Genomic DNA, 24,754 nt, shown 5'->3' on the forward strand with positions numbered 1-24,754 from the left:
ACACATAAAATTAATGAAAGAAAAAACATTTAATAACACACTAATAAATTTGTTTCATATTATTCGCTTTTTACATAAATTTGAGAAAGTCGATGATATTCCAATTCTTCAATACATTCTCACATGTTTACAATTTTTTCAGTCAACATAGGATTTAATTGCAAATCAATAAATTTCAGTACATAATATACATTACAACACAATATCGCTTTGATTTTATATTTTCCTGCAATAAACGTTTTGAATATTAAAAAATAAAAGGAATTAATTTTTTTGGCGTGCCGTCGAAAACTTTTAGCGTGCCAAGCTGGGCACGCGTGCCACGTATTTGCAATCGCTGTTTTATGCCAATCCCTCACAAGAATCTAATAAGTATTTTCTTCACAGTACTCCGGATCGGAAACATTTTGTTTTAAACTATTTTATGAAGTATAATATTGGGTAATTAATAATATATTGCACGTTTCATAAATGTTCATTTCAGTATATACAATTATTGTCTTATATTATGTTATTACTAATGTGAGACAAATGTAACGCAATTGTTTTTAATATTAATTGTTAAAGTTCATGATTTTCACACAGCCAACAAAACAATACATCATTTTTATAATAGCAGGTAGGCAATATAACAATATAAGATAATTTTTAACTACGCATCTTTGTTTTCTCATTTCTATGGATAATGGAAGTACTTATGTACATATTTACGATTTATAATTCACCAGACCTATTTCAGAACTTTTAAAAGTTTGGCAAATGAAAATCAGGAATGTTTTACCTACCTTCTTTATATTTATATTACATATTATTTAATAAATCCAGATAAAAAATAAAATGGCTCATTAAATAGTCATGTTTTTTTTAATTGTTTAAATATTACTGATTTCGTTTTATTTTTTCAAACTTATTGGCATTGCTTATATATAAACCTACTTTCAAAATAACAGTCATCCTATGAATAGGTATATACAGACATAATTAAAAAAAATAAGTTATTGGCAGTGTACACATCACATACCACTGTCGAAGGGTGGTGGTAGGCTGTTAAAATCCGAGATAAATAATGCACACTAAACTTTGTCAGTCATACACATTTGTTTTCATTAAACTAAGACTATAATCTGTAGATATTGCCTATTCATTTTTTTTAATTCAATTAAAGCCTGCCTAATTCAAACCATAGTAGATAATAGTAAAAAATACTCGTTTACTATAGAATATCTAAAATTATGCCATTACACCATACATAATTTTGGATATTTTATAAATAGAAGAATATTTTTTATCGATTATGGTTTGGTATAGGCAAGTCTTGATAAATTAAAAATAATAACAACCACCATGACGTGTAATATATGTATTCTTAATTCAACGAAAAGAAATAAGTATGAATGAAAAATGTGCACTATTTTGTTGGATCGCCTATAACATACCAAAACTATTATGGTTTGGTTTAGGCAGGGTTTAATTGATTTTTAAAAACTAATCAACACCATCTATTGACTGAAGCGCTTAGTTTCAAATCCCCCTAAAACGGTTTTTGAAAATTTTTGAGTGAGATATGTATCTAGATGGATATTATGGTTACCTATATGGTGGCCAAAGAAACTTTAAAAAACGCCTAAAACCGTCAATAAGTATGTTCAAAAATTGGGGAAAATTTCAAAACCCGCTAAAATGGTTGGGTGTGCTTTTCAATTACCCCTAAAATGGATAAGCTAAAATACTCTTTAGAATGTATGAATTAAATAATAAATACATAAAGTTCACACTACTACCACCTAACAATACAACTACCTAAAATCGTTTTTCTCATTTTTCTCATATTTCTCAGAACTACCTAATACCGTTTTAGGGGGTTTTGAAATTACACGCTTCAATAATTGTAGTATTGGTTCAAAAAAAAACAAATACGCATGACTGACATAGTTTTATGTGCAATATTTAAGTCGGATCTTTAACAGCCTCCACCCTTGCATGACTGACATAGTTTTATGTGCAATATTTAAGTCGGATCTTTAACAGCCTCCACCCTTCGCCACTGTAATATTATTTTTTTTTTTAAATATAAATAATATGGATATAGAATAGGATGTAATACGAGTATACTATGTTTACATTTCAGGAGTTGGCTGTCTTTTCCCTTTCCTGCCTGCTCACATTCGCTCGGTAGGCTTTACGACAGATGAAGCCATCATCATATCTATTGTGGCGCCATTTTTGGCGCTTCTTGGACCACTTATTGTAGGGCCATTAGCGGACAAGTAAGTTCTATTATTATATGAAAAATTTAAAAATTTTAAAAATAACAAAGTGACAAAAGTTCAGTGGAAAATATGTTAATAGGTAATGTAAAAGACACAAACATTAATTTTATGGGACCAATACGGGCAAATGAAATAATATTGAACCATATGCACATACCCACACGCAAACGGTCTTTGTCACATTTTATTTTTCCGTTAAATTATAATATCGACTTCAGAGGCGGCTCTCGTGATGCAGTGCGTAAGGCGCTTCCACCCGGGAGTTCCTGGGTTCGATTCCCGGTCAGGACACACAGTATTTATGTGTTTTTCTCAAATCCTGGGTGTTTGTGATTGTTCAAAAATTACTAACAAGTACCTTATAAGAAAAAGCGAGGACATGGTTATTAATAATTCTAAAAAAAAAAAAACTACTTCAGAAAGAAAAAAGGACGTAATCCACAAAAATCCAATTTTACAGGAGGCACAAAAATGTTTTTGTTCCGGTTTTCGATCAAAGTTAAAATACAAAATAGTCGTAATCTTGAAGTGCATGATAATTTATACTTGGTTTTTATATTCCTAATCTGATATTAATTATTGAGTTAATTAAAGAAAAATCAACAAGTATGATGGTTAAGTCGTTTTTTCCGCTTCACTTCCTTCTTTTTTTTTTTTTTTTTAATTATCAGCTAAATTAAGATAATAAATCGGTGTTTGCAGCTTACATCCTTTTTGCACAACATGTATTTAGTCATGTTCAACGATCGTATTTTGAAAAAACTGAGGGTTACGTATGTCCTTTTTCGTTTCTACAGTCGATAACATAATCTATTTAGAAACTCTCAGTCATGATTGATATTGGATTGCATAGCCCAGCGGTGACGAACCTGTGGCACGTGTGCTACACGAAAGAATCTTGAATGAAATCGATTATATAAAATAAATTTGCATTTTTTACGAGAGAATATCGGCTATTCTTCATCACACTTGTAATATTGCAATATGGCCGTCATTATTATAATATCAAAAAGTTTTTGGTTTAAATGGTTTGTCAACAGTAAATGTTTTTTTTGGCGGTCATAGGTTCTAATTGTAAATGCATGACAGTCGATCAATTTAAACTGATTTTCAAACAAATCTGCTGTAATATTCTTAGGTTTTATAATAAGTCGAAAAACCCTAAATTTATCGCCATTCGCCGATGCGTATTATTTTAAACTAGATGCCTATTGAAAAATGCTAGATCTGGCAAGAAAAGCCAGTACATAACAATATTATTTTTATTAGTAGGAATAAATATATACTGCCATCTGTATCTGTAAGTGTTTTCTCGATATATTATTATAATAATTTTATTTTATCTCTGCAATACATTCTTTATATTATTTAATACTATTCCTTTTCAGATTTTCAGTCGGCCGTGGTTGCGAGACGCAAACAAAGGAAAAGAATGGAGCTACAGTACAAAACAATGGCGACAATCGAGTATTGCGCTTCATGCTTGCGTTCTGTTTCATCGGTGCTGCTTTATTCTACAGTTTGCTGATGACTGTCCCACATATTCAACCCCTACAGGTGCATTGAAAACATTTTTAGTACGCTGTATATTATATTATATCCAAGTACTGTTTGATTTAACCAAAGAATGGGTTGGCAAACATACAAATGTTTTGTGTTCCATCACTTGCCTTAATAGTAATTCCAGATTGAATTGGTAAGTATAGAAAAGTTAATATTCTCTGCGTTACCAGCATTGAAAGCATTGCTTGTACATAAAGCGTCAATTACATTAAGCTTCTTTACGAGCTGTTTGTTGGCGAATTTATAATCTGCCTGTAAAGTCGCCCAGTGTAATCATCGAACAAACTAACATGCTCGATGATTACACTAGGCGACTTTCTTTACAGGCAGATTATAAATTCGCCAACAAACAGCTCGTAAAGAAGCTCAATGTAATTGAAGCTTAAGTAAAAAAGAAAATGGTTTACTGCTGTTGATATCTCCTGTTGATTACTTACTAAGTAGGAACAGTATATTGGTACCTATTTTCAATTTTATACCGTTCCTCACCTAAATAACGATGGTTCATTGTATAAATACATATTATTTTAGGCTTGTAACACTAAAGCAAGGTGTTTGTTACCTAAATGCAAGTCTGTCGAATAAATCTTTGGACCACATTCATGAAGTTGGTTACAAATTCATGTATTATAATTCGAGATTACTTACAGCTCATATAATTGTTGGTCTTAGTGATCTTTCTTATAGTAATTTTTATTTTAATGTACAGTTAAATAAGCTTCATCTGAGAGCTTATTAAAAAAAAAAAAAAAAAATTTTTTTTTTTGTATTGTTCCAGCCCCGACGACCCTCTGTGAATTTCATGTGCAATGCCACAAGTGCAATAGTCTATCAAGAGATGTGCTCGGATGAAAGTATCTGTCACAACTGGTCTGGTGAAAAGGTAACAACAACAGCATTATAATTCTATAACCTATAAAACAAAATATGTATTATTTATTTATTTACTTTACCATGGAACATAAAAGAAGCTCAGCATCACGTCATTTGCCTCAGTGTCGCACATATTACCATGTCAACCCTGCATAATGTAGATTTGTAAGCATCGCTGCTGGAGTAGAGACAGACGGCCAGAATGACTAATTTAGTCAAGATTAGAGTATGTTATATTAGAGATGAGAGGTTGTTAGTTTCAAAGTTGGTATCTTCCATATTCTGCCATATTGAGATAATCGCAAAAAACTGTCGGAACATTTCGCACCGTAAGTATAAAACCAAGGTAACTGCAAAAGACATATTTTGGATATATTAGGGTTTGAAGTCTTCGTTTTGTTAGGAGAAATAGAGTTTCTAAAAAAAACCATAATATTTGATTTATATCTACATTATATTGCATGGTCTTTCAGTTACTTCACTTTTACGTTATCAAGTTCACGATTTTTGCAGTTGTTTTGCATTTAATCTCGAAATTGAAAAATCTGCAGATGCCTTGGTTTTACACTCACGGTGCGATTTGATGACTGCAAATAAAATATTTTTTTTTGTAAACATTTTACTTAGTAAACAATCAAAAAAAGCATCATTAAAATTAATAAAAAAATTATATTTGAAGTTAGTCCTAAAATAAAAAAAAATTTCGGCTCATGAATATGCATGAATTCTATTTAAGGTTGTACCTCAGTTGAGGCACGGTCTAAAAAGATCGTGGCTAGGCGATGCGCGGATTGCGGGTCGCGGGTGCAAATGACGCATGCCAAACGAAATATAATTTGTCATATAAATCCAACATACATCCATTTTATGTTCTGTTTATTGTTCTATTAGTAACAATAATAATATATTCATTGACATGTTTTCTTTTTAGAGTAAATGGGTAACGTTTTTAGTCATCTTTACACGATTTAAGAATTAATACGCAACAAAGTGACGTGTTTCCAGCTCGACGTTCTCTCTCAGAATGCGAGCGAGTCCAAAATTTCGTCGCGCCTATAGTTTAAAATTATTTGCCGTTTCACTGATGTATCACCTTAACCAACAGGGCTTAATTTAATATTTTATGGATATACATACAATTGAATATAATAACATTTGTCCAATATGAATAGTATATATTATTTTTAATTCAAAACTTGGAAAAGCCTCAAAATTATACTATTAATAAGTCTTTCTCAGTTATCGTAGGTATTAGTAATTATCCGGAAAAAAAGATACCCGACTCCGTGCTTAGTGGTAGACATATGTTTGAATTCCTCTCAATTCAGAGTTTTTTCTAAGATTTTGCTACTAGGATTTTCATAGGCATATTCTCTTCCTAAAGTGTGGATGCGGATAAAGATAAAATATTTATTTTCACCCTGTTATTAATTTTTGTTTTTTTAGTCGGGACTGCTGGAATTATCAAAATGTCAGTACGCGTGCCAGAAACCTCCAATTGCCAAAGCTTTCTTATATGACACGACTTCAACCACTGAAAGTGTCTTTGACTATGAGAAAGTTAATGATGATGAAGCCGAGACTGAAGCATCCCTAGATGTCGAGAATGAACCAAGTGTGGTAAGTTTCTTTTTGCATCATATTGATCTTTAATCTACAAATGGTAATGAAGGACTCTTCATATTTATTTTCGCATTTATGTAATTTTAGTTACGGAACTCCTGTAGAGACCTGTGTAGAATATTATAATCATTCAAAATCACATGTGCTATTTTATTGTAAATTTGAAATGGTTCCAAGGTTGGCTGAACTTTTTGATGTACTTTTAAGCATGGCTAATTTGTATATTATTGACACTGCCTACATCAGCGATTTCCAAACTGGGGGGCGCGCCTCCCTGGGGAGGCGCGGACTGTTGCAAAGGGAGGCGCGAAAAGTTTAACACAATAATGTAGCCGCCACAGGGTTTGCAGTTTGCAAGAATAATTCATAATTCGTTCATAAAACGGCAGCTAGTTATAAACTACATAAAAAACAGTCCTATAAAAGTTAGGTTGTTTGCAAACCTGTATCAAGATATGGAGACTAATTTTATTATACCTCATTTCTATACTATTGTGCATGGCCCTTACAAGAAGGGGGTTGACAGGGCTCCAGCCTGGGGGCCCGGCGTTGCGGATCGACCAGTTAAGTGAGATAAACACACACCACAAATTCGTTCTATTAGTAAAAAAAAAGTTGTCTGCGGCGCTGTTTCGGTTACATAGTATTAACATTTTATAATATATGTGTCTGTGAGATACAATTTGATGTGATTGTGTGATGTGTGTGATTGATGATAATTCACATGTAGAATTTTATTTTATAATTATTTGTAGTGATTTCCTGACTAATAAAAATGGCTAGGTATATGGAAACAAAAACCTTTGTTCAATTTTGGTTGAATCGAACTGAAGAATAATATAATACTTTGTCAAGAAAAGCAATGCAAATAGGTTCTGCTACCGTTCGTAACATCATATTTATGAGAAACGGAATTTTCTGCATTAGATACAATGAAATCCATATATCGAGCCCGCTTAGTAGAAAAAAGCACTTTGTGTAAAAATGTATTTAATGAAATAAAGGGTGGGGAGGCGCCAAGATTAGATTTTGTAAAAAGGGAGGCGTAACGTAAAGTTTGGAAACCACTGGCCTACGTCGTCCCTGTCATATCGGCTTGTCTCACTTAGCTCCCCCTCCCACAATTTCTTATCACCAGTCTGAACTATTGAACATTAAGGTGATATGTATATATAGTTACTTACTTCAACTTATTGTTATTTTCATTGACAGGACGACTCCAACAATGAGGTTATAGATCGTAACACGACTAATAATTACGATACCAAACCCCCTCACATATGCCACAGCAAGGAAGACGGTGTGGATACATTGTGCCAGGTGTACACGCCGTACACCAATACAATGGTGGTGCAAGCGGGCTTAATGTCTGGAATTGAATATCACCGAGAACTTGAAATTGAAAATGAAACAGCGTGGTGCATGTATCCATTAAGTAAGCAAATAAAATATTTTTTTAATCGAAGGATATCGCAAAGTGAAAATAACTCTTATTATTATGTATTGTGTTTTATTTTTAAATGATCATTTTGAATTTATACATTTGTATATTTATGAATATGATGATGTATTTGAATTTGAAGTACAGGTTGTGATCGAGAAATCTCTAGAAAAAACAGAAAGGGGTTCACGAATCTCGAGAAACCAATTTTCCGATAACTTTCGGGAATTCTCATTTCTCAAAAAATCATCAACAAGATTCTTGAGAAATTGCCACTTCGCAAAGCTGCCGACCGCAACCGGATTTTAAATAAAAAGATTGAGTTAGATATTAAAAAAAATCGATTTTTCGAAAATACTATTCTCTAATTCTCGAGACAAATATTTTTGATTTTGATAATTCTCGAAACTTGGAGAAGTCACAATCTCTAATCTACATAGTGCAGTGGTTCCCAAAGTTGACTGGGCTCCGACCCATCTAGCAAAAATTTCCAATCTTGGGACCCACCTCTTAGGCTGCGCGCACACGGCAAAGCGAAGTTTCGGATTCATCCGCCAAACGACGTTTACGTTTTGTTTGCGAGCCGATTGCGTTTTAAATGCGTGTCAAATGCGTCAATATTTCGACGATGCTGTCCAAGAGAAAACACGGTTTTCAAGGGGATTCATAAACGCCTTTTTTTGAAACTGCACCCTGCTGCGAGAGTATTTATCTTTCATTACAGTGGCGTACAAGGGTAAATAAATCAATATAAAATCAGTACATAATATTGCATTATACCTACATTTATTTTCCCACTATTGCTTCTTTTGGAGCTGGACTGTTTTATATCGAAAGCGTTTTGAAAATTACCTATTGTTGAGCCTATTATATACCATCATCATCAATACTATCGACCGAGGGTACTTGATGGAGTTTGAATTTAAATTCTAATTGATTTAAGTTTTGTACTATTATTATTTATTAATAAAATAAAAAAAGATTATAAGTTAATACACGAAGAAAGGGTAAAAACCTTATTAGGTACCTAGATACCTACTAAGTAACGGATTAAGTACAAAAACATAATATTTTGAATAATTTGAATATTTGCAGTATTTCTAAAAACCTGTTGTAAATACTATTAAATACATTCGGTAGGTAAGCAGTTTTACAAAATATAATAAAAAGTTGTGACACAGCACAGCTATGAGAAGAAGTATTTCACGAGAAGAAAGGCTCGCCATATCTTTACGTTAAACTAAACTATTATTATTTATTTTGTAGTATGTACTTATTTAATTAATTTTTTTATTAGTTGACACTGTCATCTTCTATAGATACACTAAAATGGAAACGGGTACTAATAATAATATATTGAAGTGAGAATAATGAATACCTACCTACTACTATTGATTAGTACTACTACTAACACGAAATTACCTGATATAGTCTCATTACAATAGCTATCTTTGTAATATGTAGCTATTGAATTCTAAGCAATAATATTCTATTGGAAATATGAACAGATTTTAAGGGGAGATATTTCAAATGTTTATGAATAATATGTTTTAAATGTTTATTTAATAAAAGATACAATAGGTATAATAATATATTACATTGTTCTAACAAATTATATACAAAAAACCTATAAAATATTTTAATTAAATTATATCTGTTTTCCCCATTGCATTAACGCCACTGTGAAATTCTTGATGACACTAATTAAGAAAGAAGGAAGATTTTTTTAATTTTTTCGGACTAAAGTAATAAATTATGTCATACAATATGTGCCTTATTGTGTTCGACAAACAAGAATTTATTTATTGCACTACATATCCGAAGAATTAAAAAAAAACTTTTTTTTGTCGCCAGTGGCGAACTAAGAAAAATAAAATATAAAAATATAATATGTAAACATTACCTACATAATTATTAAGTATTTCTTTTTTACCATTTTACCTATATTTATTTTTTCCACTATTGCTTGATTTGGAATAGAATTCTGTTATATTATATCGAAAGCGTTTTTTAATTTGATGATATTTTCATAGTGTAGAAATTATTTTTAATGACTTTCATGCGGATTTTTGTTAGCTATACACAAACACTTACCAATTGCAGTTTTCTCTTTTTTTTCCTTCTCCTCGAAATCCTGTATAATTTCTTTACACAAACTCACCCACGCATTTTGTTTAATTATTTTATTGCTATAGTCTGCACACTTATAGTTCCAAAGACATGGGTGGTTTTTGATCGCCACAATAAATGAATCCGTGTCACAATCCATAACGTCTTAATCACAACGTAGTCTGAACTAAACTAATTGTTATTTAGTTTAAGTAAAAGAACTTTCTATAAAAGGGTTAGCGAAAAAACAAAAATGGTAGGTATTTGGTATTTTTTTAAAACAAAGCCGTTTCAAGAAATCTGCCAGGACCGAACTTTTGAAAGCTGAAATTTATGGGGGCGCGTATTAAGAAATATTACTGATTAACCACATAATTATGTTCAGAAAGGCCTAATAAATTTTAATTACCAATGACAAACTCATGACCGGATGAGTGGGTATTTTTCATTAAAAAAATGGTTCCATGACAAAACAGGACAGTGACAAAACAGAACACCTGGAGAAAACCTGGCTGTTCTGTTTTATCATGTTCTGTATTGTTATTGTTGTCGAAGTCATGATGAATTGTTTGCAACCAGAAAGATTCACTTGAATGCTTAATGCTTATTTGGACTATGTCTGCATTTGCGTATAGCTAACAAAAATCCGCATGAAAGTCATTAAAAATAATTTCTACACTATGAAAATATCATCAAATTAAAAAACGCTTTCGATATAATATAACAGAATTCTATTCCAAATCAAGCAATAGTGGAAAAAATAAATATAGGTAAAATGGTAAAAAAGAAATACTTAATAATTATGTAGGTAATGTTTACATATTATATTTTTATATTTTATTTTTCTTAGTTCGCCACTGGCGACAAAAAAAAGTTTTTTTTTAATTCTTCGGATATGTAGTGCAATAAATAAATTCTTGTTTGTCGAACACAATAAGGCACATATTGTATGACATAATTTATTACTTTAGTCCGAAAAAATTAAAAAAATCTTCCTTCTTTCTTAATTAGTGTCATCAAGAATTTCACAGTGGCGTTAATGCAATGGGGAAAACAGATATAATTTAATTAAAATATTTTATAGGTTTTTTGTATATAATTTGTTAGAACAATGTAATATATTATTATACCTATTGTATCTTTTATTAAATAAACATTTAAAACATATTATTCATAAACATTTGAAATATCTCCCCTTAAAATCTGTTCATATTTCCAATAGAATATTATTGCTTAGAATTCAATAGCTACATATTACAAAGATAGCTATTGTAATGAGACTATATCAGGTAATTTCGTGTTAGTAGTAGTACTAATCAATAGTAGTAGGTAGGTATTCATTATTCTCACTTCAATATATATACCCGTTTATATATTAGTACCCGTTTCCATTTTAGTGTATCTATAGAAGATGACAGTGTCAACTAATAAAAAAATTAATTAAATAAGTACATACTACAAAATAAATAATAATAGTTTAGTTTAACGTAAAGATATGGCGAGCCTTTCTCCTCGTGAAATACTTCTTCTCATAGCTGTGCTGTGTCACAACTTTTTATTATATTTTGTAAAACTGCTTACCTACCGAATGTATTTAATAGTATTTACAACAGGTTTTTAGAAATACTGCAAATATTCAAATTATTCAAAATATTATGTTTTTGTACTTAATCCGTTACTTAGTAGGTATCTAGGTAATAAGGTTTTTACCCTTTCTTCGTGTATTAACTTATAATCTTTTTTTATTTTATTAATAAATAATAATAGTACAAAACTTAAATCAATTAGAATTTAAATTCAAACTCCATCAAGTACCCTCGGTCGATAGTATTGATGATGATGGTATATAATAGGCTCAACAATAGGTAATTTTCAAAACGCTTTCGATATAAAACAGTCCAGCTCCAAAAGAAGCAATAGTGGGAAAATAAATGTAGGTATAATGCAATATTATGTACTGATTTTATATTGATTTATTTACCCTTGTACGCCACTGTAATGAAAGATAAATACTCTCGCAGCAGGGTGCAGTTTCAAAAAAAGGCGTTTATGAATCCCCTTGAAAACCGTGTTTTCTCTTGGACAGCATCGTCGAAATATTGACGCATTTGACACGCATTTAAAACGCAATCGGCTCGCAAACAAATGCAAACGTCGTTTGGCGTATGAATCCGAAACTTCGCTTTGCCGTGTGCGCGCAGCCTTAGCTGTCTTAGAGAAAAGAGGGCATAAATATTGGTAATGCTCAAATTCCCTAGTGGCGAGTCTTGGAACTACTTAATGCTGTCTATTTATTCTAATTGAAATGTCTGATCCGTTTGATCCTTGCAAATACAAATTAAGTTCGTTTAATTTCAAAAAAATATCCGCCAAATAAGTGAGCTTGAGAATGAATTCTTTGTCCAGTAGATGTTTAATATATTCAGTTTTTCCTTCCAAGTAAATTGTAGCTTCATTACGCAATTCCACTAATCGTGTCAGTACTTTTCCGCTGGATAACCAGCGAACTTCTTCGCAAAAACAATAGACATCCGTTTTTAATATACATAATTTGAAAACATCTCATGCATATACACACTAGAAAAAATCATTTTGTAGAAAAAAAATACGACACCTGACGGGACTAGAACCTGTATCTACCGGATTTACGCCAGTATGCTTTTCCAATTCACCTTACTGAATCACAACGATTTTAACTAGTAGTTGTTACATGAAATGCTTATCGAATTGCGTTATAATGTTGGCTATCGGTTTTAAAAGTGATTTTTGTAAACGTCGTTTTTTTATATTATCTCTGTTCATTTATATTACACAGCTTAGTAAAACAATATGACCGTAAATACCTCCAATTTATATTGTAATCACTTCAGAGCTACTATTACAAATGATGACTTGATGATGAAGAACCATTTAATACATGTTATTTAGATAAATCATATTATTGACAGATTTTGAAGTCTTCTTCATGTTTTTGATTATAAAACAATTTTTGGTAACTATTGTAAAATTTCAATCTTGTCATATTAGAGGTTAATACAGCTCTACAACAAAATATAAAGAGTTCCTACTTTCCTGTTGAGCATAGCAAAAAAATTGTCATTCAACTTTTAGTGTATCTTCAGTTTACGTAATATAACAAAATTATAATGCCATTTGATACAGCTATAATGGTGGAGTTGTGACGGATCGTACGCCCTGAAGTTGTCGATCACGGGTTTGAATCCCATGTCGTCTTTATTAAAAACTATTCTCAGTTTCAACATGATAATTTCTCAAATACTAATTCAACGATATTTGCAGGTGGATATTTCAAGTGTTTGGTACCTGCAGATGAAGTTGATGTGCTCATTGAATCGCAGGAAGATAACTCAACGTGTCACCCAATCATCGAATGCAACGTCGACAATCCATATGATTCGCCAGAAAGTGTATTAGCCGAGTCACAATGCAGACTGTTCATCGGTGATCCGGTGGCCAGCTTCTGGGCTTATTTGATATTCAGGTTGGTATTTGAAAGATGAAAAAATGTCTGATAATTCCTAAATTAAAACTATTGATGGAATCCTTGATTACATCTATAAATTCTTTTAATCCATTTGTTGTATTCTTTTGTTTTTTTTCTTCTAAAATGTGCAAGATTTGTTTATACATATTTCAAATTCTTTTCATTATGTTCCAGGAATTTTTTGGTCACTCAACAAGAATAAAATAATTAAAACTAGCGATTTTTTTATTTATGGTATCTTCATTTTGATCCATTGATTATACATGGTATACACTTTTTGCCATACTTTGATTTGTTTTTCGTGACCTTACCCCTTTACTTTCTTCATTTACTTTCTTCATTTACTTTCTATCACTAATTTCACTTTCCGTCACTTTATTTGACATAATTATATTTTAATGCTTTATATCTAATTATCATGTCATATTTTAAAAATTATCAATTACTTAATTTAATTTATCTAGCCAACTGTTCCCTTTTCAATATGTAACCCGTTCACACGTGCATGGATTTACTGGTGCTCGTACATATTGTCGCGACCATAACAATAAAATTCAAGTGTAAACACGTATTATCATGCAATTTGTGAGACTGCATTGCGTGCATCAGAAAATTTTAGCGGCATCGGAATTTTTACGTGATAGCTGGTAGAAATTTTGTAACAATCCTGCCGGAAAAAATACAAAAATACACCACGTGCAGAGCATTTTGACGTTTACACAATAACAACTACATATCTCGCTTACGTTTGAAGACTGAGATTGGCGACACAGCGAGATAGTTTCCATTTTTGCGTGTAAACATTTATTGTCGCAACAGTTTAATTTACACGCTATTGCTGGCGGTAAATCCATGCATGTGTACAGGCACTATCATGCCACACTCATTTGTTTAATTCCTTTTGATTGTGTATTTACAATACAAGACAATTTTCAATTTTAATCTTCAACAATAATTATACATAGTTGAAAACTTGTTACAATTTCACTGTACTTGCACAGAAAGGGTTTTGTTTTTCTTTGGATATATATTTTGGTAATTTAATTCATTTCAACATTACATTAATGTTAAGTCTAACCATAATGTCATATTTTTACAGAACTTTGGGAGACATTTTTGCAACAGCTGCACTGTGTCTATTATGCACTGCCTGCGTAATAGCTACGAGGGAAACTTCCATCGGCAGAGGTGATGTGGGCCGTCAACTAGCCTTTGGCATTATCGGCATGGCGTTAATTCCACCACTGATCGGCTTGATACACGAAGAAGTAGCTGTAGACACGTCACTTCCTGCGTACATAGTTCCGATTCTCTCAATGATGATTCTATTCATAATTGCGGCGATTGTAATGCTGCTTTCAAAGTAAGATTTTTTCACAAACAATTTTTATTTACGAGCAACGGAAAACTAAATGAAACCGTTATTACTATTCAATCATAAAATTATGCCCACCATTATTAACATTAAAAAGACTTTATTGCAAAGATATACTTACGAGTACTTACAAATAAATATTAAATATATATATAACTGTAAAATAGGATGGGCAGTTGCAAACACCATCAAGTTATAAAGGTATATGTACATAACTAGCAAAATCAAATTTTGTTTTTCTTCATGCTAATAAATATTTGTCCTCCATTTCGAAGCCATTGCCAATAATTGAATACACAAAATCAAGTAGGCACTAAGTACCAAAAAGCTGTATCTGAGATATAGAGGAGTTTTAATGAATAATTCGTCTATTTTTCATAAAATCACCGTTTTAGTAACCTCTTTTTAATTGATTTAACATACAATATTTATGTCTATGATAAGAAGTCATAATGAAGAAAAAAAAATTCAATTTATAATTACACATTGTAAAAAAACACGTTTGACCAATGATATTTTAGAAAAGCACTACGTCGCAACACTGATTTCTGAAAAAAAGAAGTGCCATGCTTTATATCGAAAGCGAAGAACTAAGTCTCATGACATATATGTACTAAACGGCACTAGTGCCTAAAATAATCACGCTGTCTCTTATACCCAAAGCCATCTTTGAATATCCGTAGAAGCTCTAATATATTTTTTTGGCACTTGTAACATATTGTATTTAGGATATTGGCAATGTCACATAGAAAATTTCTTCATACTCACTTTTTTTTTCGGTTTTCGGGCACTTAGTACCTATTTTATTTCATGTATTCAATTGCTGATAAAGATGATCTGTAATGTGGTGAAAACCTGAAAGAGTTTGCTTCGGCTATCGACTGTTGGGTATGTACGAATTTATTATTTTAAATTTGTCTTTCCAGGGAAATGCCACTTACCCCACCGGAGTGGTGGTGGCACACCAAATCGGGAATGCTCGCCCTGCCGATGAACACGGTCAGAAGATACGGATTAGAAACAGCAGGGGTCGCTTTGGTGTTGATTACCCTCGGAATTTTCTGGAGTGGACTCGATACTTACTTGGCTTGGTAACAATTCAATATTGTATTTGCATAAGATTTCGTCGAAGTAGTTAATGAAAAGAAGTTGAACAATGTAACCATCAATTACCTTACCGGTGGTAACCGAACGGTAACGTGTCGGTAAAAGTCTGGCAAATTCACATGTTTTTTTCAATGTGTGGTTAGACCAATGACATATTAAATGGACAACTCCTTCATATCGGCGCGCACGAGAAATTGTACATGAAAGTCATTCACAGATGTATAGGTAGACGTCACGTAACCATAGACGTATCCATTTCCATTATGCGATACAAGCTTCGAGAATTTATAGTAATATAACCTTTATTTTAATGGCGTATTAGTGTCATTGCGTTAGAAACATATTCTCGTTACTTACGACTTCTTGGAGATTAGACGCAAGTGAGCCCAGCACATCACAGGCAGACGTCCAATGGTTTCTGTCATCCAATTGCATTGAGTAAAGATTCATCAATATCTTAAAATGGCATTTTATCAATAATAAATAATATTAACACATGAAAAGTGATATCCCATCTTTCTTGGAGTGTTTAGTAGATTTTTTTTTACAATTTTAACTAGGCACATAAGCATTTTGTAACACAATAATAACGGCGGAGTCGAAACTTGACAGTCGGAAATTTTGTATGGGCAGACCCGGCGGTGTCGCCAGACCGCTTGCAAGCAGAATGTTCATTTGAGCGTAGGATACCGATATTAAAATATGAATTTCACCATCCGGCAAACCCGACACAAAGTGAGTGTCATTTTATTTTCCAGATGCTTCGTCCATATTAATGTCATTGGGTTAGACGTAGTGCATGGAGGTAAATGGTTAACATCCATTTCTCATAAAAACAAAAATTTCTTAACCTTTTCTGTGCCTCACAACATTACTACGGCAGTATCTGATATGCCGCAGATTTTTAACGACACTCGTTGAATGTAGAGCGAAGCTCTTACTACAATCGAATGCTGTACATATTACAAAAAGTCTGCAAGTCACAATTGTGTTTTAGTCAAAATAGTGAAAACAATCTCTTAAAACCTATATAAAAATAAACAGTTTTTAGGTAAAATATATTATTTTATAGTAAGTGTTAACTGTTGTCTTCAAAAGACTATAAAAAAGGTGCCTTACATTTGTGTATTTAGGACTTAGGTAATATGAAGATTTTTGCAACTTATGTCAACTCTTTTTTAAACGTGACATGTAACGTTTTCGAAATACAGCATTTAATCACTGTAATACCGATAAATTGTGGCTTAGTATTTCATAATTATTATTCAAACAGATGACACTGTGTGTCTTAATTTTTTAGTTTATGCAAATCAATCGACAGTAGCTTGACTTGTCTTGAGTTTAAAGTTGGTCATATCAGAAAATAGCCCAGAGTCAGAAAACTTTGAAGGCATAGAACCTGTTAAGAAATCTCTTTGTGACCACATAGAATTATTGTAGAGCCAATTTAAAAAAAAGATTTACCCTTTCTCAACCGTACCTGTTTTTGCAAAGTAACATGCATTTCAATAATGGTACATTTTGTAATATATATATAATCTTATTTTAAATTCTGTGTGGTCGACAGCTGTTTCTCTATCCTCTGAAAGCAAAAGTAAAATTTGACAAACAATTTTTTCAGGACTATTAAGGACATGCATGGATCGGACCTCTTGATCAGTCTTACAATGACAGTTGGTTCAATTCCCGCCATTCCTGTTTTATGGAAAGCCGAACGATTAGTTGACTATTTTGGTCATTCTAATGTTTTTATTGGAGCTTTTACCTTCTACATCATCAGATATACAGGTAATGTTCATTATAATATTCGTAATAGGTACCTAGTAAGTAGTTTATAATATAAAACCAATTTCATATTATTGTAATAAATTCTTTGTGCATAAATGATTGTCGAAATCAAAATGTGTTGAAAACCTTCTATAGAGATAGAGCAGAAATATATGAAATTGAAGCAAAAATAGACCACTGGTCCAGATATGAAATTAGCTACAAGTGATTGCATTGCAGGGTCATGTGCAGATAACTTCACACTACTCCAATGACATTTATTTGTCAATTTACAGGCTGTATAAAAAGACAATTCGTCACGATGAGTAGATAAGCAGCCAGTAATACTACACTTTGGCATTATTATTTAGTTGAAAAATTCTTTAGAATATGTATATCTGCACTCGAGTAAATTATCACAATGAACATAAACAATGGCCGCCATATTACGTGAATAAGAAAATCGAGATGGCAACTGAGCAATGTTCATATTTGTGGAGTTTACCTAGTTAGCCATATTTCACGCAATGTCATAACAGAAATAACATATAAGGCGCCTTCTATTTATAGTTCAAAATTCTTTGGTCAAAACCTACGAATAAAAAAAAGAAGGAATGAGCAATTGTACAAATCACAGCAATCAGAAAGGCCGGCAAATATGGCCGACATTGCGTCATACACAAACATAAAATACACAAAATTACAAACACATACAAAGTTTATACGCACACGTATGATATCTGTTTACGCAAAATCATCGCTTCCCAAAATGGCGAATTTGGTTGCCCGTTTTTATACTGCAATGAATCAGTATGTTCCTTCCTTTCTTTTTTTATTTGTTGGTCAAAACTGATTAAGGTTTGAGATACCAAACCTTGTTGACGGATGTACGTTAACTAAAATGAATAGATAGATGGGTATGTGCTGACAATGGTTAGGTTTTTCTGGTTGATATCAATTAGTTTTGGAGTCAGTATGTCTCGACTGCTAGAAACAGTCAATCTATTTTCAACTAATTCTTATCAAATCCAAAAATTTACTATGAGACATTATTTCCAATTCTCTTCTAATCTAATGATTTTCACATTATATGTACCAACATAATAATATGTATTTTATGTTCTCTCACTACAGGAATGGCAGTATTAGATGATCCGTGGTGGGTTTTGCTCTGTGAAGTTTTCGAAGTTTTCACACTCAGCCTGATGTGGGTGACCGCTGTCCTATACTTCAGGCATCTTGTCCCGAGGAAATACACCAGCACCGGTCAAGCACTGCCAGTCATAGCACATTTCTGTTTAGGTAAGCTAAAAATTCACACACTTTCTTTTTTAAGGCACTCCAGTATTACTTGTGCAAATAAGGCTATATTAAAAGTTAAATTGACCACACCGAAAATCGTGAAATAATTATTTGTCTACTTGGGAAAAGTCACCAACTAACATGTTTTGTATTTTAATATAATATTATAACCGAATTCTGAAAAAGTACAGACAATATTTATTTTAATTTTAGAAATATCACTTGCCTTGACTATTGTTATAATAATCCAATTTTGTTTAATTTATCTTCAATTAGATATTTGTGTTATCTTATTGGCAATACCTGCATAGTTTATTGAATATTATATCAAAGATCATCAGCAACGACACTCAACTCGAACAGGTGAAGAACTACATCTATCTGGTACAATAAATATCTATAGATGGCCATACGTTTGACGAAATTCTTCACAGAATAAAGCTGGGTTGAAGTGTTTTTAGTTGTCTGTATAATCTCTGCTTAACAACTATTTTGAATGTCGTTGTCTATATCGTTTATTTTTTGAAATTGGTGACTTTTCACGACAAGTCGAGAAATATTATTGAATCTTCTATCTGACCCTTTGATGTGAAATCTCCATCTCCTGATTGACTGTTATAATTTCAACCTTACGGTTTATAACCAAAAGATTGTTTGATTGGTTCACTACCAAAATATCAAATGTCAAAAAAATTATTTCCATTTCAATATTCACTAAGACTGAATTAACAATGACAGAAGCAACAAGATCTCCGCAGAATACCTCCAGTTGAAAGCAGTTTGTTGGCAACACTGTAATTTCAGTGATCACCATCATTGGTACCAAATGATACAAAGGATATGAAAAGATATTTTTTTACATTTAAAAAACAATCTTATTACACATACCTACATATCGAGGGTATACTGACAGAAAGCATTAAGTCATTAAAGCAAGTTCTGAGATAATCGCAAAAAGGACTTTAATTTTTTTTTTCAAAGCGTTCCCACGTAGATTTTTTTTTGATTTAAAAATATTTTTTCCACATGATAAAGACTAACCTTTATGGCAAATACAATATACGACATGATACAAGTCTTGTATTTTGTATACGCAGAACGCATTAGGTCATTATCATGTTTTCTATCAGAATAAAAAAATAACAATATGATTTAATAATGTTTCTATTTTCTCACCATTATATCCTATGCCTTTGTGCGTTTTACCAGGACGTAGAGCGTAAAATTGTATACATTTTGGCATTTAAAACAGAAAAACAGCAAAAACTGAGTTGACGCGTTCTGTCAGTATACCCTTGATATTCAAATGCACATAATCATTATAATATATTATATTTTGCATCGTAACGTGTATAGCAATTGAATGTTTACTTCCTTCCCTAGGTCGAGGCTTCGGTGCGATAATTGGTTTGACTGTCAAATACGGAAAGCCGGTTGAAAGACTTCAACTATCATACAAATCATTGGCGATATCGGCCGGTGTCATTGGCCTTTTGTACGTGGTAGTTTACCATCTGTTATTAGCTCCTTTGTGTCGAGCTTCCACTACTGGACCACCCAATCCGACCGTTATGCAAGGTAACTATAGTAATTAATATATTAAATTATAATTTTATATTAGATCCACCCTGATATAACAGAATAAAATAACAGTATACTTAACATGTAATTGGCAACATTATAGTATTGTAAATAAAATATATTTTTCAAGGGGGTGTAAAATATTTTTGGAGTATTTGACATACTTAAGGGGAAGCATGGTGTGGGAACGGGGGAGTAGTGTCTAGAGACCGAATACGAAACATTAACAATTTATAGTTTTAATGTATTTTATATTTAATTTAATTTCCGTTTTTCTAAAAAATATAAATGTGTAAGTATTACTCCTTGAAATCTTTTCTATTTAAATCGAATCGACCTTTGCTATAGTCGCAATACTCTGGAGATCAATTCAATATAACTGAATAGCATACACACTTTCATTTATGACATTTCATTTGAATCTTCTAAATTAAAATATAAACCATAAAATAACAAATTATTCAAAAATCTGTATGTGGTCTTCATAAGAACTAAACTTGTCAAATTACATTTTAATGATAAAAATAATTATAAAACACAATCTACTTTTAAAAATCTATTTTTTTAATTGTAGGGAATTAGAGGTTAGAGTTTTCTGTGTTTTTTGATGCGTATTAATTGTTATATTATTAAGACTATGTCCGATCCTAATAAGATCATATGGCCCTCCACATAATGGAGGTTTGTATCGACAGATTTTTGTTTTTACGATAAACGGATGTTAGCCACTTGCTCAACCTATTAGGTCCATACTCTTGACTCCAGACATAAATTGCAAAACAATTTGTGTATTTGCCAGACCCAGGATTCGAACCTGGGACCCATGACATTATTAAAGAAGAAAAATGTATTAAAATCCACATTTCATATTCTATTGATCAGTGACAACAGTAAATCCACAATAGTAAAACCGTTGGAGCGGACCCTTTTTTGAGTTCCTCCGCTCCGGGTAAAAAGTTTTAATAGGTATTAAGTATAACAAATGTTAAAAAAATAAAAAATATGTAGGTTGTTTTAAAACAAGGTTTATTATTCGTCATTTCCATTATTACAAAGGTGAGGTTATTTATCACTCGGCAGTGTTGAACCCGTATTTCAAATATAATATTTTCATTGGATTAAGACTAAAATTTAATAATAATAAAAAACATCCGGAGCAGTGCATCACTACAAATTTTCAGTGCTCTGCCTCCGCTCCTGCTCTGGGTAAAACCCCGTTGCTCCACTGCCCCGTGCTCCTGCTCCGACGCTCTGAGTAAAACACTTCCCTATAAATACTTTCTAATAAAAGTGTCCAAAGATAGAATGATTACGGTACCCACTAACAAAATATTAATTTTAATAATAATTATTTGCCCACTAACAAAATATTAATTTTAATAATAATTATTTACTAATATCATTTATTATATTTAAATGAGTGACACGCAAACTTTTTGCTATGCCCAATTTTTTAGCATTTTTCATTTAGTGGGTGGGTTGCAATTATTGATATAGCGGGTTTTGCACCACTGATTTAAACAGTAGATTGATCTAAAATAATGTTGTGTATGTAATAATATATTTATTTCTGTTGACAAGTTGTACCTATCTTGGCTAAAAATTAACTCTTTTTAATGTGAAAAAATCAAGCCAGCACAGTGGAAACAGAAATGAGAGGTAAAAACTATTTACAGTCTATGGCAACTCAGGCACATAGTTATCACAGAAACCAATGATTACTTCATAACTATTTGTGCACCTATAGCGAGACGTCAGACTGGTGATTTTTATGGGTGAAATTATATCCTGCGAAATCATCATAGCCAATAAAATTAAAACTGGTAATGGTTTCCTAAATTCACGGAAATATCACTCCAAAAAAATCACCAATAAAGCGTGAACCATAGACAATCAAACTTCCACACTGAATGTAAAACTAGGTCCAAGGGATGTAAAATAATGTACTCAGCAATTTGCATGCATTTAACACAAATACGGTTTATCATCTTCAGACAAAATTTACTATTTATACTTACCTAATTGAAATCTTCTACTAATTTCAAATTTAATGCTGTAAAAAATGCATTGGACATATCGCACCGTCAACTAATTTCAAAGCACTAGAAATTTGTAATGTAAATAGGAATCCATCTGTGTACATCGTCTTATTTCTACATCACTCTTGTCTCGCAAAATTAATATTACCATGATGTTTCTTAAAACCAAGATATTTTTGGTAACAGCAATGGTGATAGATGTATCATAACACCAATTCTCTATTTGTTATCAATAAATAAAAATGTAATGAACTTGATGTGATTTGAAGAGAGAATATTCTTATGGCAATCTTATTTTTCTCTAAAAATATTTTAATTCATAAATAAATAATATGTGTATTACTGCCTATTAGACACAATTTTTTTTAAAATTATATTTTACACATTGTATTAGATGAAATTCATGTACATTAGTTATATTTGTTATTGAATATAATATTACAGTGGCGAAGGGTGGAGGAAGGCTGTTATGATCTGCCATAAATGGTGCACATTAAACCTTGTCAGTCATACGTATTTGTTTACATTGAAATAAGACTACAATAATTTACCGATGGTGTTGGTTAGTTTTAAAAATTGAATTAAACCCAGCGAAAACCAAACCATAATAGATTATAGTTAAAAAATACTCGTCTATCTAGAAAATATCTAAAATTATATCATACATAACTTTGGATATTTTATGGATAGAATAATATTTTTTATCTATTATAGTTTGGTATCGGCAGGGCTTAATAAATTAAAATAATGAACCACAACATATAATATAATATGTATTCATAATCGAACGAAAACAAATAAGTATGAATGAAAAAGTGTGCACAATTTTGTCATATCACCCAAAATATGCCTAAGCTAATATGGTTTGGTTAGGCAGGGTTTAATTGATTTTTAAAAAATAACCAACAACATCTGTAAATTGTAGTCTTAGTTCAATAAAAATAAAGATGTATGACTAACAAAGTTTAATATGCACTATTTATGGCGCATCTTAACAGTCTACCTATAATATATACATCCTAAATGGAATCTATGTAAAAGAAATGATGACATTGGATTTGATGAACTGTATTTGTCCATTAATGAAAAGAATAATTAAATAAATATTGTACTCTTTCCAGGAATGAACACAAATGGAAATTCAAACGGGAGCTACACACCCCTTCGAGTTTATCACAACGAGCGAGCACGGAAAGGACAATTTAAATATTAAAAAAAAAAAACAATCGTAAATGCTTTGTCTATTTATTTTACAAAACACACGGTGTATAAATATTATCTCCCCGCAAGTATGAGATTTCTAGGTCAGCTTTTCGGCTGACGCTAGTAGTGAAAAAAAAGCATTTGCGCAGGAATCGTTTTCGTATTGTTGCTATTTTTATAAAATAACATAATTATATATATATTATCATTCGCTTCTACAGGGCAACTCGGTTGACTATTTATAGCTCAACACGTTATTTGAAGGCAATTGAATAATCTAGTTTTAAAAATTACATGAACCCAAAACACCAAATTTTGGCAAAATACAAAAAACCGCCGAATGACTAAATTATTTTTAATTCTATGGTAACAAAATTCCCTTTCTATGAACAAAAATCAATATTTAAAGATTTTATACGGATTTATATATGTAATTTTAATTTTATTCATTGAATAGTTATTTCAAATTGACATCAAAATGTCAAAAAAGTCGGTTAACGGTTGTATGCCCTTTTTTGTATATTATTTATCATTTAGTCAACTAAATGAGAAAAAGCTTGTATTACTTATATATTACGGTGTCGCGGCGCTCAATGTTTTTGTTAAGTGTACAGTAATAATTGTTGATACAGCAAACCCTAGTTATTTCAGGTAATATTTTATAAATTAAAATTTATATAATTTACTTGCACTAGTTTAATGTTATTCTATGTTTCTCCCTTTTGCTCCTCTATAATCGCCCAGATGACAACTGATATTGGTATGTCAAATTGACATGTATATTAAATTATTTTACAATGCTTATTCTGACAGGTCATAATTTTGACTTTTAAAACTGTCAGTATTTGTGGCATTTAATAGGAACGTACCCAGTTGGACTAAGAAAAGTTTAAGAATGGTGTAGCGGTACACCAGAGCCAGTTCTACAAAACCATTGCCCTTCTTGTTAGACTTATCACGATCTAGCAAATAAAGGATTACTCGTACCATGCTACC

The 24,754-nt window shown here is 31.8% G+C and overlaps 1 protein-coding gene across 1 annotated transcript in view; it reads left to right on the forward strand.

Moving 5' to 3' along the window:
- SP1173 (major facilitator superfamily domain-containing protein SP1173) overlaps nucleotides 1-24,214 on the forward strand; it is a 199,695-nt gene extending 175,481 nt beyond the window's left edge. Inside the window, exons 6-17 of the mRNA XM_085958744.1 lie at nucleotides 2,129-2,267; nucleotides 3,659-3,827; nucleotides 4,612-4,716; nucleotides 6,153-6,326; nucleotides 7,542-7,764; nucleotides 13,180-13,381; nucleotides 14,484-14,747; nucleotides 15,686-15,850; nucleotides 17,488-17,654; nucleotides 18,768-18,935; nucleotides 20,319-20,513; nucleotides 23,677-24,214. Coding sequence (XP_085814870.1) covers nucleotides 2,129-2,267; nucleotides 3,659-3,827; nucleotides 4,612-4,716; nucleotides 6,153-6,326; nucleotides 7,542-7,764; nucleotides 13,180-13,381; nucleotides 14,484-14,747; nucleotides 15,686-15,850; nucleotides 17,488-17,654; nucleotides 18,768-18,935; nucleotides 20,319-20,513; nucleotides 23,677-23,768 — 2,063 coding nt within the window. The 3' untranslated portion in view covers nucleotides 23,769-24,214. The remainder of the gene's footprint in view (nucleotides 1-2,128; nucleotides 2,268-3,658; nucleotides 3,828-4,611; nucleotides 4,717-6,152; nucleotides 6,327-7,541; nucleotides 7,765-13,179; nucleotides 13,382-14,483; nucleotides 14,748-15,685; nucleotides 15,851-17,487; nucleotides 17,655-18,767; nucleotides 18,936-20,318; nucleotides 20,514-23,676) is intronic.
- Nucleotides 24,215-24,754: the final 540 nt, after the last annotated feature.

Source organism: Rhyacophila brunnea, unplaced genomic scaffold, assembly GCF_057557595.1.
Source record: "Rhyacophila brunnea isolate RB1 unplaced genomic scaffold, BYU_Rbru_1.0 scaffold_8, whole genome shotgun sequence".
In the NCBI taxonomy this organism is placed as follows: domain Eukaryota; kingdom Metazoa; phylum Arthropoda; class Insecta; order Trichoptera; family Rhyacophilidae; genus Rhyacophila; species Rhyacophila brunnea.